Below are 14,835 nucleotides of genomic sequence, written 5' to 3' on the forward strand. Positions count from 1 at the left end.
CCACCTTGAATATTATTCATGTTCTGGTTAAAAAAGGCCCTAATGATTTATGCTATACAACGTTTGACATGTTTGAAATATATTTTTTCCCCTCGTTCATGACGAGAAGTCCGGCTGGCTTAGATCATGTGCTAACAAGACGGAGATTTTTGGACATAAATGATGAGCTTTTTTGAACAAAACTACATTCGTTATGGACCTGTGATACCTGGAAGTGACATCTGATGAAGAGAATCAAAGGTAATGGATTATTTACATAGTATTTTCGATTTTAGATCTCCCCAACATGACGTCTAGTCTGTATCGCAACGCGTATTTTTCTGGGCGCAGTGCTCAGATTATTGCAAAGTGTGATTTCCCAGTAAGGTTATTTTTAAATCTGGCAAGTTGATTGCGTTCAAGAGATGTAAATCTATAATTCTTTAAATGACAATATAATATTTTACCAATGTTTTCTAATTTTAATTATTTAATTTGTGACGCTGACTTGACTGCCGGTTATTGGAGGAAACGATTTCCTCAACATCAATGCCATAGTAAAACGCTGTTTTTGGATATAAATATGAACTTGATAGAACTAAAAATGCATGCATTGTCTAACATAATGTCCTAGGAGTGTCATCTGATGGAGATTGTAAAAGGTTAGTGCATCATTTTAGCTGGTTTTATGGTTTTGGTGACCCTGTCTTTGACTTGACAAAACATTACACACAACTCTTGTAAATGTACTGTCCTAACATCCTCTAAATTTATGCTTTCGCCGTAAAACCTTTTTGAAATCGTAAAACGTGGTTAGATTAAGGAGATGTTTATCTTTCAAATGGTGTAAAATAGTTGTATTTTTGAAAAATTTGAATTTTGACATTTATTTGGATTCAAATTTGCCGCTCTTGAAATGCACCTGCTGTTGATGGAGTGCACCACGGGTGGCACGCTAGCGTCCCACCTAGCCCATAGAGGTTAATCTAACCACACTGTCCGATTTCAAAAAGGCTTTACAACGAAAGCAAAACATTAGATTATGTCAGCAGAGTACCCAGCCAGAAATAATCAGACACCCATTTTTCAAGCTAGCATATAATGTCACATAAACCCAAACCACAGCTAAATGCAGCACTAACCTTTGATGATCTTCATCAGATGACACAGCTAGGACATTATGTTATACAATACATGCATGTTTTGTTCAATCAAGTTCATATTTATATCAAAAACCAGCTTTTTACATTTGCATGTGACTAGCATGTGATTAGCATTCCCACCGAACACTGCCGGTGAATTTACTAAATTACTCACGATAAACGTTCACAAAAAACATAACAATTATTTTAAGAATTATAGATACAAAACTCCTCTATGCACTCGCTATATCCGATTTTAAAATAGCTTTTCGGTGAAAGCACATTTTGCAATATTCTCAGTAGATAGCCCGGCATCACAGGGCTAGCTATTTAGACACCCACCAAGTTTAGCCCTGACCAAAGTCAGATTTACTATAAGAAAAATGTTATTACCTTTGCTGTTCTTCGTCAGAATGCACTCCCAGGACTTCTACTTCAATAACAAATGTTGGTTTGGTCCCAAATAATCCATTGTTATATCCAAATATCCTCTGTTTTGTTCGTGCGTTCAAGACACTATCCGAATGGTAAAGAAGGGTGACGCGCACGACGCATTTCATGACAAAAAATTTCAAAATATTCCATTACCGTACTTCGAAGCATGTCAACCGCTGTTTAAAATCTATTTTTATGCCATTTTTCTCGTAAAAAAGCGATAATATTCCGACCGGGAAAGCGTGTTTACGTTCAAAGACGAAAGAAAATAAAACATGGGGTCGACTTGTGCACGAGCCTCAGTCTGATGGTACTCTGACCGGCCACTATCCAAACACGCTAATGTTTTTCAGCCAGAGACTGGATTTACATCATTCAGCTTTTTCCCGGGTTCTGAGAGCCTATGGGAGCCGTAGGAAGTGTCACGTTACAGCAAAGATCCTCAGTTTTCAATAAACAGAGACAAGAAGAACAAGAACTTGTCAGACAGGCCACTTCCTGTAAGGAATCTTCTCAGGTTTTTGCCTGCCATATGAGTTCTGTTATACTCACAGACACCATTCAAACAGTTTTAGAAACTTTAGGGTGTTTTCTATCCAAAGCCAATAATTATATGCATATTCTAGTTACTGGGCAGGAGTAGTAACCAGATTAAATCGGGTACTTTTTTTATCCGGCCGTGTAAATACTGCCCCCTATCCCCAACAGGCTAACAATAACAACAACTCAGAGGTGAGGTGGTGCATGTGAGTTGCAATGAGCTCACATTACATGTATAGCCTGTGGCATTTGATACAGGAGACCTCTTCTGAATTACCGCCTTCTGGGCTCTTGGGAATACTGTCGTCTCTGGGGTAGAACACCGAGCCCCTCGGTTCTAGCAGACCGTTAGGACGTCTATCTGGTAGCAGCCTCTCACTGCTGCCAACCCTCCCGTGTGTTGCCCTCCTGGCAGCTTTATGGGCCCAATACGGCTGGTGAGCAATCAGCCCCTTGATTACTCACCAGCCTCAATCAGCCCCGAATTGGTCCTTGCCGGAGAACCCGTTGAGACCTGGCACGTCCAGCAGAGGGAGCCACCGTCGCGTGATGCCACTGTCGCGTGACATAGACTCCGTCTGTCACCAGACCTTGACAAGTCTCCCCCTGGTGGCTTGTTAGCGGTACATTTACATTTTACATTTACGTCATTTAGCGACGCTCTTATCCAGAGCGACTTACAAATTGGTGCATTCACCTTATGATATCCAGTGGAACAACCACTTTACAATAGTACATCTATATCTTTTTTTTGGGGGGGGGGGGTTAGAAGGATTACTTTATCCTGTCCCAGGTATTCCTTAAAGAGGTGGGGTTTCAGGTGTCTCCGGAAGGTGGTGATTGACTCCGCTGCTCTGGCGTCGTGAGGGAGCTTTTTCCACCATTGGGGTGCCAGAGCAGCAAACAGTTTTGACTGGGCTGAGCGGGAACTGTGCTTCCGCAGAGGTAGGGAGGCGAGCAGGCCAGAGGTGGATGAACGCAGTGCCCTTCTTTGAGTGTAGGGACTGATCAGAGCCTGAAGGTATGGAGGTGCCGTTCCCCTCACAGCTCCGTAGGCAAGCACCATGGTCTTGTAGCAGATGCGAGCTTCAACTGGAAGCCAGTGGAGTGTGCGGAGGAGCGGGGTGACGTGAGAGAACTTGGGAAGGTTGAACACCAGACGGGCTGCGGCGTTCTGGATGAGTTGTAGGGGTTTAATGGCACAGGCAGGGAGCCCCGCCAGCAGCGAGTTGCAGTAATCCAGACGGGAGAAGACAAGTGGCTGGAAATGGACCTGCGCCGCTTCCTGTGTAAGGCAGGGTTGTACTCTGCGAATGTTGTAGAGCATGAACCTACAGGATAGGGTCACCGTCTTGATGTTAGCGGAGAACGACAGGGTGTTGTCCAGGGTCACGCCAAAGGCTCTTAGCACTCTGGGAGGAGGACACAATGGAGTTGTCAACTGTGATGGCGAGATCATGGAGCGGGCAGTCCTTCCCCGGGAGGAAGAGCAGCTCCGTCTTGCCCAGGTTCAGCTTGAGGTGGTGATCCGTCATCCACACTGATATGTCTGCCAGACATGCAGAAATGCGATTCGCCACCTGGTCATCAGAAGGGGGAATGGAGAAGATTAATTGTGTGTCATCTGCGTAGCAATGATAGGAGAGACCATGTGAGGATATGACAGAGCCAAGTGACTTGGTGTATAGTGAGAATAGGAGAGGGCCTAGAACTGAGCCCTGGGGGACACCAGTGGTGAGAGCACATGGTGCGGAGACGGATTCTCGCCACGCCACCTGGTAGGAGCGACCTGTCAGGTAGGACGCAATCCAAGAGTGAGCCGCGCCGGAGATGCCCAACTCGGAGAGGGTGGAGAGGAGGATCTGATGGTTCACAGTATCAAAGGCAGCAGATAGGTCTAAAAGGATGAGAGCAGAGGAGAGAGAGTTAGCTTTAGCAGTGCGGAGAGCCTCCGTGACACAGAGAAGAGCAGTCTCAGTTGAATGACCAGTCTTGAAACCTGACTGATTTGGATCAAGAAGGTAATTCTGAGAGAGATAGCAAGAGAGCTGGCCAAGGACGGCACGCTCAAGAGTTTTGGAGAGAAAAGAAAGAAGGGATACTGGTCTGTAGTTGTTGAACTCAGAGGGATCGAGTGTAGGTTTTTTGAGAAGGGGTGCAACTCTCACTCTCTTGAAGACGGAAGGGACGTAGCCAGCGGTCAAGGATGAGTTGATGAGCGAGGTGAGGTAGGGGAGAAGGTCTCCGGAAATGGTCTGGAGAAGAGAGGAGGGGATAGGGTCAAGCGGGCAGGTTGTTGGGCGGCCGGCCGTCACAAGTCGCAAGATTTCATTTGGAGAGAGAGGGGAGAAAGACGTCAAAGCATAGGGTAGGGCAACGTGAGCAGGACCAGCGGTGTCGTTTGACTTAACAAACGAGGATCGAATGTCGTCAACCTTCTTTTCAAAATGGTTGACAAAGTCATCTGCAGAGAGGGAGGAGGGGGGGAGGAGGATTCAGGAGGGAGGAGAAGGTGGCAAAGAGCTTCCTAGGGTTAGAGGCAGATGCTTGGAATTTAGAGTGGTAGAAAGTGGCTTTAGCAGCAGAAACAGAGGAAGACAATATAGAGAGGAGGGAGTGAAAAGATGCCAGGTCCGCAGGGAGGCTAGTTTTCCTCCATTTCCGCTCGGCTGCCCGGAGCCCTGTTCTGTGAGCTCGCAATGAGTCGTCAAGCCACGGAGCAGGAGGGGAGGACCGAGCCGGCCGGGAGGATTGGGGACATAGAGAGTCAAAGGATGCAGAAAGGGAGGAGAGGAGGGTTGAGGAAGCCACAAGCCATTGTATATACAGTGCCTTCGGAAAATATTCAGACCCCTTGACTTTTTACACATTTTGTTAGGTTACAGCCTTATTCTAAAATATATTATTTTCCTCATCAATCTACACACAATACCCCATAATGACAAAACATTAAAAAAATGAAATATCACATTTACCTAAGTTTTTAGACCCTTTACCTAGAACTTTGTTGAAGCACCTTTGGCAGTAATTACAGCCTCAAGTTTTCTTGGGTATGACGCTACAAGCTTGGCACACCTGTATTTGGGGAGTTTCTCCCATCGTTCTCTGCAGATCCTCTCAAGCTCTGTCAGGTTGGATGCGTATCATTGCTGCACAGCAATTTTCTGGTCTCTCAAGAGATGTTCGATTGGGTTCAAGATCGGGCTCTGGCTGGGCCACTCAAGGATATTCAGAGACTTGTTCCGAAGCCACTCCTGCGTTGTCTTGGCTGTGTGCTTAGGGTCATTGTCCTGTTGGAAGGTGAACCTTCACCCCAGTCTGAGGTTCTGAGCGCTCTGCCGCTGAAAAACATCCCCACAGCATGATGCTGCCACCACCATGCTTCCCCGTAGGGTTAGTGCCAGGTTTCCTCCAGACTTGAAGCTTGGCATTCAGGCCAAAGAGTTCAATCTTGGTTTCATCTGACCAGAGAATCTTGTTTCTCATAGTCTGTGAATCTTTAGGTGCCTTTTGGCAAACTCCAAGCGGGCTGTCATGAGGAGTGCTTCCAGCAACGGTCCGCAGTCCGGAGCCTCCGGTGGCGGTCCGCAGTCTGGAGCCTCCACCGATGCTGGCGGATTCGCAGGATGAGAGGGTTCTGCGTCCCGCACCAGAGCCGCCTCCAATGTTGGCGGATCCGCAGGATGAGATGAACCCTGCAGGATGAACCCTGCTCCAGAGCCCCCACCAACACTAGACACCCCCCCCCCACCCTCCCTCTTGGTTTCAGGTTTTGCGGCCGGAGTCCGCACCTTTGGGGGGAGGGTACTGTCACGTCCTGACCATTGAGTGCTCTTATTATCTATGGTAGAGTAGGTCAGGGCATGACTGGGGGGTTTATTCTAGTTTAATTTTTCTATGTTGTTTGGTTCTAGTTTCTGTTTTTCTATGTTGGGGTTTTTGGATGATCCCTAAGTGAACCCTAAGTCACTGTGTGTTAGATAGGCAATGACTTGAAAAGACTACAAGCATCAGATTTCCCACTTCCTGGTTGGATTTTTCTCAGGTTTTTGCCTGCCATATGAGTTGTGTTATACTCACAGACATCATTCAAACAGTTTTAGAAACTTCAGAGTGTTTTCTTTCTATCCAAATCTACTAATAATATGCAAATATTTGACTCTGGGCCCGAGTATTAAGCAGTTTACTCTGGGCACGCTTTTCATCCGAAATCGAAAATACTGCCCCCTATACCTTGACAGGTTAATTGCCTATTATCTATCTTTGGAGAGGGTGTGACCCTCAGAAGTAACGTCATGACCCAAATATTTAACGGAGCTCCGGCATAATTGCATCTTACTGGGGGAAACGTTATGAGAATTTTCTGCCAAAAAATCAACAATACCCGAGTGTCCTCATGACATATTTTCTCTGGTTGTGAGAAAACCAATAAATCGTTAACATACTGAACCAAAATACTCCCTCCAGGAGCAACAAAACCCTCTAGGTTCCAAGACATTTCTTGGGCAAAGATGGCAGGTGATTCAATGTAGCCTTGAGGCATAACCGTCCATATCCATTTTCTACCAAGAAACGTAAACGAGAACCACTCCTGTGACTCTTCAGCCACATGGATGCTAAAGAAAGCATTAGCGAAATCAATTACTGAAAAAAAACTACCTGGAGGCACCTGGGATAAAAGGAAACAGTGTTAGGCACCAGGGGTGCTCTAGCATGTACAGCATCGTTTACTATTCTAAGGTCTTGCTCAAAACAATAATCACCAGATGGTTTCCTAACAGGTAAAATTGGCGTGTTACTTCGCGAATTCGGGCATGGAACCACAGCGCCTCTTTCAACTAACGCACTATGAATGGGAATGATACCCATTTCGGCTTCCTTGAAATTCACAATTGCTGTAATAATCTGTGTAGAATCTCGAATGGTATTGATCACTGCACCATGTACTTTTAATGTAATCTCAACTGCAATCCAGATCATTTGGTTCTGCTATTTGAAGCACAGTGATAACACATTAAGCTGTTGTATAAATTAACAAAATATCTGACAATGTATTCTCATTTGAACTTTGCAGTGCTTTTATATGGTTGAAAGCATAGTGACAACACATTGGTAATTCAACTAAGTTTTGGCTGTATTTTTGAGTGGTTGAATATAGGTTGTAATCTCATTGATCAACGTATCAACAAAATATTACCCAATTGTCCACGTTGAAATGACGGGTTGTGCCCAGTGGAATCTGGAGGCGAAAGAAATGCACACCTGTTTAGGCGAGATGCTGGCTAGCGGAGTAGAACACTTGAAAAAGAAAGGCGAGCCGCACACTCTAGGAGCTCAGATGCAATAATTGAATAACCTAATAACCAACGTTTTGACAGACAAGCTGTCTTCATTATACCCTGATGAAGACAGCTTGTCTGTCGAAACATTGGTTATTAGGTTATTCAATTATTGCAATTATTAAGTTATTATTATTATTAAGTCTCCTTTATTTTTCAAGTGCCCAGTGGAATAACACCATTCAGCCTGTAGCGCCTGTGTTCCAGGTAATGTGTGAATTGGGCCCGGGGCGAGAAAGTGGCTATGTCCTGATTCTCCTGCCTTTTCCAGAAATGTTCACTTGTAATGATGGAAAATCCCTCCAGCCAATGTTTTTAAATCAAGTGCACACTTCGCGAGAGCAATGGAGAGTTGGGACATAGCCACTGTGGCTGCGTCTGAAATGGCACCATATCCCCTGGCCTATATAGTGCACGACTTCTCCTTGTAAAGTAGCGCTCTTGAAATTCAACAGTAGTGCACTAGATTGGGAATAGGGTACCATTTTGTGTGGAAATGTCCAAAATGGCATGCTATTTCTTATATAGTGCACTACTTTTGACCAGAGCCCAAAAGGAAAAAAGGGCCTATTTATTTCTTCAACAACACATTCATCACAAGCTAGTTGCTTACAATTACAGTGCCTCCTAAAGGCATGATTGACATCGGGAAAAGAGGGTGCGCTATCAGCTGATCATTGATGTTGATGATTTATGTATATCTGCTAGTTAGCTAGTTAGATTTTTATTTTTTATTATTGTGATTTATCTTCCGGTAGCAAACTTGAAGATGTCCCAACAACTTGCGGGCAGTGGGTTCAGAACTGAAGAAGGGATAAGTCAGAAGTTGTTTTATTTCACCCCCACCTTTTAGAACCCTGATGTAAATAACCTTGGTCATTTGTTCACCAATGTAAAGCCTACGGACAGAAACCTTGGCGTCTTCTTTGACCCTGACCTAAACCTTGAGCTGCATGTAAAGAAGGTTGCCCAGTCCTGCTTTTATAATCTAATAAGTAAGTCAAGTCTTTTATTTCAGTCTCTGATCTGGAGGAAGTTGTACATGCTTTTTTCCCCCCTCACGCCTATTTGCTAAACATGTCTCAGTAAGAAATCATTCCATCGTCTATAGTTAGTTCATGATGCTGCAGCTTGGCTTTTAACGGCCTCCATAAACTATATCACCACCCAAAAGGGCACTTGGCGAGTGGGAGGGCAAAGGGGCATTTGCTCGGCACAGTTAGACTCCTATCTGTGCACGTGCCTGTATCTGTGTGTGTCTGAGTGTCTCTGTGTTTGTGCGTGTACGTGCGTCCGTGTGTGTATGTGCGTACATGTGTGTTTACCAGAACCGAGGGTATTAGGGTGTTTTTTCTGACAGAAACAAGCTCTGTGTGTGCCCTTGTGAAGTAATCAGGCTGTCACAGTGGCGTAGAGGAGAATAGAGAAGATCTGAGTACATGGAATGCTGGGGTAAAGGTATAAAAAGGCATTGTAAGCATTGTAAATAGCCTTGTGAAGAGACTGTCAAACCCGACAGGTGTGTGTGTGTGTGTGTGTGTGTGTGTGTGTGTGTGTGTGTGTGTGTGTGTGTGTGTGTGTGTGTGTGTGTGTGTGTGTGTGTGTGTGTGTGTGTGTGAGTAGAGTAAATTGTCACCGGTGCACATACCACCTCAGGCTGTCGTGAGCACTTCAGGGTGTGTGTATGTGGCACGGGTGTTTATGATTACACCCTTAAAACTCACAGCAATAATGTTAATCATCCTATAGCCACACTTACCAGCCTTAGTGCAATGTCTACTGGATGGAATAAATCACTGTATGACATGCTGGATTTGACCATCTGTAATATTCTCTTATAAGAATCAGCCTGTGAATAATAATTTACATGAAATGTTTCTCTGTTTTTTGTTTCTATCAATCTTCTTCTTGGGAAGAGAACCCTAATGCTTGTTTCCTCTCTCTAGCATTGATACACATCTATTTATGCTATTCTGAATGCATCACTCACAGCAAATGTATCGATAGTGGTACCCAAAATTAAAAAGCCCTCCCCTTGTTAAATAGGTATTCCCCTCTTAACATCAGTCCGTCTGGCCTCCATTTTTAAATCTAATTCCATTACAATTACCCTGATTGCCTCATACATAATTTGATAGACACTCCAATCGGCCCTAAAAGAAATGTGTTTGCTTGGATTGAATGGTAATGTGTCCCCTAGTGAAAATGACTCATCTATGGATGCGTTCCAAATTACACCCTATTCCCTATTTATGTGCTCAATTGGCTGTGGTCAAATGTAATGCACTATAAAGGGAATATGGTGGTATTTGGAAAGTAGAAAAAGTGTGGAGGTGACGAAAAGTCTCCCTGAACAGCCCTTGTCTGTTTCTATGAAAAACTATTTTGTCATCCCAACATCTGATCTAAAGTCAGTCCTCTGCCACTGGTTTCAATGTGTGGAGTGCTAATGTGAAGTGATGGACTGTTCTCATATCTGTTGATTTGGAGTCTGAAGGCAAGTTAATAAAGCTATCAGGACTGACCTCTATCTGTCAACATGAGGAATGTTTGTGTGTGTGTGTGTGTGTGTGTGTGTGTGTGTGTGTGTGTGTGTGTGTGTGTGTGTGTGTGTGTGTGTGTGTGTGTGTGTGTGTGTGTGTGTGTGTGTGTGTGTGTGCATGCTTGCGTATGTGTGTCTATTTCACTCAAGGTCTTGACCTTCCATGCAATGTTCACATGAATGCATACAAAGAGGCACACTAATAATAATTCAGCATTTAAAAAGCAAATTATGTACACAAAATACTGACAAAGGACCCTAACCCAGTACTCATCATTTTGAGTTTTTTCTTTTTCTTTCTCTCTCTCTCTAGTGGGATCCCAGGGAAAAAGTGTGGGAACATCATATTCACCGCTGAAGAACTGAGTAATTGCAGGGTCAGTATCACACACAACACACACACACATATTCTCATCCATTCAACATAGGGAATATACAAACAAGAAATAAAATTTAAATTAAAACTTGAGCGTGGATAACTATTCACCCCCCAATGTCAAAACTTTGTCATGCCCTTTTGCAGCAATTACAGCTGCAAGTCTCTTGGGGTATGTCTCTATAAGCTTGGCACATCTAGCCACTGCCCATTCTTCAAAGCAAAACTGCTCCAGCTCCTTCAAGTTGGATGGGTTCCGCTGGTGTACAGCAATATTTAAGTCATACCACAGATTCGCAATTGGATTGAGGTCTCGGCTTTGACTAGGCCATTCCAAGACATTTAAATGTTTCCCCTTAAACCACTCGAGTGTTGCTTTAGCAGTATGCTTAGGGTCATTGTCATGCTGGAAGGTGAACCTCCATCTCAGTCTCAAATCTCTGGAAGACTGAAACAGGTTTCCCTCAATAATTTCCCTGTATTTAGCACCATCCATCATTCCTTCAATTCTGACCAGTTTCCCAGTCCCTGCCGATGAAAAACATCCCCACAGCATGATACTGGATGGTGTTCTCGGGTGATGAGAGGTGTTGGATTTGCACCCGACATAGCGTTTTCGTTGATGGCCAAAAAACTATATTTTAGTCTCATCTGACCAGAGTACCTTCTTCCATATGTTTGGGGCGTCTCCCACATGCCTTTTGGCGAACACCAATCGTGTTTGCTTATTTTTTTCTTTAAGCAATGGCTTTTTATCTGGCCACTCTTCTGTAAAGCCCAGCTCTGTGGAGTGTACGGCTTAAAGTGGTCCTATGGACAGATACTTCAATCTCCGCTGTGGAGCTTTGCAGCTCCTTCAGGGTTATCTTTGGTCTCTTTGTTATCTATCTGATTAATGCCCTCCTTGCCTGGTCCATGAGTTTTGGTGGGCGGCCCTCTCTTGGCAGGTTTGTTGTGGTGCCATATTCTTTCCATTTTTAATAATGGATTTAATTGTGCTCCGTGGGATGTTCAAAGTTTCAGATATTTTTTTTATAACCCAACCCTGATCTGTACTTCTCCACAACTTTGTCCCTGACCTGTTTGGAGAGTTCCTTGGTCTTCATGGTGCCGCTTGCTTGGTGGTGCCCCTTGCTTAGTGGTGTTGCAGACTCTGGGGCCTTTCAGAACAGGTGTATATATACTGAGATCATGTGACAGATCATGTGACACTTAGATTGCACACGGGTGGACTTTATTTAACTAATTATGTGACTTCTGAAGGTAATTGGTTGCACCAGATCTTATTCAGGGACTTCATAGCAAAGGGTGTGAATACATATGCCCGCACCACTTTCCGTTTATTTTATAATTTTTTTAAAGTTATTTTTTAATGTCACTATTTTGTGTATGTCCATGACATAAAGTCCCCCAAAAAATCCATTTAAATTACAGGTTGTAATGCAACAAAATAGAAAAAACTCCAAGGGGGATGAATACTTTTGCAAGGCAGGGAATAGGGTGCCATTTGGGACACAGACATTGATAAATTATCATTCTGACAGAAATGAAGACTACAATATTAAAATAAATATGCATCCGATCTGTGAATAACGACATTGACAATTCCCCTCAGAGGTATGAATAATTGTATCTCTATCTCTCTGTTCCGTTAATATACTCACCCTCTCTCCGTCTGTCCCTCTCTCTCTCTCTTGCTGTCTCCCTGTCTCTGTCTCTTTCTGTCCCCCTCTCTCTCCCTCCCTCTCTCTCTCTCTCTCTCTCTCTCTCTCTGTCTCTCTCTTGCTGTTTCCCTCTCCCTGTCTCTGTCTGTCTCTATCTCTCCCCCCACACACACACCAAAAAAATTTGACAAATAAAACTGAGAAAACATAATTTGGGAAAATATGAAATCACAAATTGTATAGCTCCCTCCACCCTAGAGTTGTTTATTAAGCATTATTTGACCAAGTATATTGGCAGAAGACAGTGCAGAAATGTTTATTTTACAGTAAGTACCTGCAACCTTTTCTAGCATGAGAGCTAAAAATTAAACATGTCTCGAGCTACTTATTTTTTCTAGCTTTCAAATAGCCACATTCTTGCAGGGGAGAAGAAAAGAATGTGCCTATTTGAAAGCTAGAAAAAATAAGTAGCTTGAGACATGTTTAATTTTAGCTCTCATGCTAGAAAAGCTTGCAGGTCCTTAGTGTAAAAGAGAAATTAGTGCACTGTTTTCTGCCAAAAGAATTTAAGTAGCTGTCATGCTAGAAAAGGTTGCAGACCGTTGCTCTAAGACATGGAGAACATAGTTCATTATATCGTTCATTACAGAAATACAGTGGAAGGGGCATGCTCCAAGGCAGATGACATGTTGTGTTTATTCTGCCACCTTGCTCAGATCTCCAAAAGGTGTGATTTCTAAAGGATGTCGAGCTCATAGAAATAGAATTACTAGAACGGGAATCCCCATTCAAGTAAATGTTCTATTTATATGGGTGGGCTGCTCCTCCTCGGGAGATATTTGCTCAACCAAATGAGTCGTTTGTTTTTGCTTTCTCAGAGGTTTTCCTGTGAAATATAATGAATATGGGTGTTGTCCCTGAGGTGCATTGCAGCTCCATACGCATACCATACTTATTAACGACTTTTACCATTAAAGCTCGTATAGTTATTCTTTATCTTATTTAAAGGTTGTAATAATTCAACCTCTAAACCATCCCCAAACAAGAACCATACTTTCACATACTTGGTCAGAGAAATATATAAATGCAACATTAGAATATTTCAAAATAGTGACATTTAACAGTGACATTGTAGTTACAATATATGTCATTTAAACTGACATATTAGTTACATGTAATTTATATTACTTATGTCACTATGGTGACCTAAAACCACCACCTTGCTTTGACATTGAGACTTGTCTTTTCTCTCAGGACATTGCTACCATGCAGCTGTGTGCCAACAAGCTGGACAAGAAAGACTTCTTCGGCAAGTCAGACCCATTCCTGGTCTTCTACCGCAGTAATGAAGACGGAACGTGAGTGTTTGTGTGTGTGTGTGTGTGTGTGTGTGTGTGTGTGTGTGTGTGTGTGTGTGTGTGTGTGTGTGTGTGTGTGTGTGTGTGTGTGTGTGTGTGTGTGTGTGTGTGTGTGTCAAGATGAGTTCACTTCCCACATTGTCTGTTATGTAGATCCACATATATGCCTCAACCCAAATGAATGAATCTGTCACAACAAGTATTTTGGAGAAAACAAAGACATTCATTTATTTGGTATTTGTGGCTTATACTTCTAGGGCTATGCCTTTTCATCCCTGTACTTAGTGGTCCTTGTGTGTACTGTGTTGAAATGGGGACCATATAAATACAATTACTAGAACAGGGGGAAAAGCCCCTCAGACCACGGGCCATTCGACTGCACTCTTATGGGTAATTCTATTTCCGTAGGTTCACCATCTTCTTTGGTATTTGTGGTTGATACTTCTAAGGCCTATGTTCCATCCCTGTACAGTATCTGTATTCATAGCTCCTGGTGTGTGCTGTGTACCGTAGGTTCACCATCTGCCATAAGACGGAGGTGGTAAAGAATACTCTGAATCCTGTGTGGCAGCCCTTCACCATCCCTGTGCGAGCCCTCTGTAACGGAGACTATGACAGGTGAGTGACGCAGACAGCCAAGAGATCAAAGGTCACTTAGTACCCAGGGTAAAGGGATGACCACATGAGCTACACTGAACAAAAATATTAATGCAACATTCTACAATTTCAAAGATTTTAATGCATTACAGTTCATACAAGGAAATCAGTCAATTGAAATACATTCATTAGGCTTTCACATGGCTAGGAATACAGATATGCATCTGTTAGTCACAGATACCTTAAAAAAGGTAGAGGCGTGGAACATGAAACCAGTTAGTATCTGGAGTGACCATTTGTCTCATGCAGCGCGACACATCTCCTTCACATAGAGTTGATCAGGCTGTTCATTGTGGCCCATGGAATGTTGACCCACTCCTCTTCAATGGCTGTTCAAAGTTGCTTGATATTGGATCTGGAACACCCTGTCGTACATGTTTTTCCAGAGCATCCCAAACATGCTCAATGGGGTGACATGTCTGGTGAGTAAGCAGGCCATGGAAGAACCGGGACACTTCCAGAAATTGTGTACAGATTCTTGTGACATGGGGCAGTGCATTATCATGCTGAAACATGCGGTGATGGCGGCGGCTGATTGGTAAGACAATGGACCTCAGGATCTCTTCACGGTATCTCTGTGCATTCAAATTGCCATTGATAAAATGCAATTGTGTTCATTGTCCGTAGCTTATGCCTGCCCATACCATAACCCTACCGCCACCGTGGGGCACTCTTTTCACAAAGTTGACATCAGCAAACCGCTCGCCCATACACGCTGTCTGCCATCTGCCCGGTACAGTTGAAACCGTGATTAATCCGTGAAGAGCACACTTCTCCAGCCTGCCAGTGGCCATAGAATGTGA

At 43.6% G+C, this 14,835-nt stretch overlaps 1 protein-coding gene across 1 annotated transcript in view; it reads left to right on the top strand.

The window, feature by feature from the left end:
- The window catches only part of LOC106565248 (copine-9), a 152,855-nt gene that overhangs the window by 90,931 nt on the left and 47,089 nt on the right, over positions 1 to 14,835 (top strand). The window contains exons 5-7 of the mRNA XM_014132145.2: positions 10,291 to 10,354; positions 13,272 to 13,375; positions 13,889 to 13,993. Of these exons, the coding sequence (XP_013987620.1) occupies positions 10,291 to 10,354; positions 13,272 to 13,375; positions 13,889 to 13,993 (273 nt within the window). The remainder of the gene's footprint in view (positions 1 to 10,290; positions 10,355 to 13,271; positions 13,376 to 13,888; positions 13,994 to 14,835) is intronic.

Source organism: Salmo salar, chromosome ssa12 (genome assembly GCF_905237065.1).
Source record: "Salmo salar chromosome ssa12, Ssal_v3.1, whole genome shotgun sequence".
Taxonomy (NCBI): Eukaryota; Metazoa; Chordata; class Actinopteri; order Salmoniformes; family Salmonidae; genus Salmo; species Salmo salar.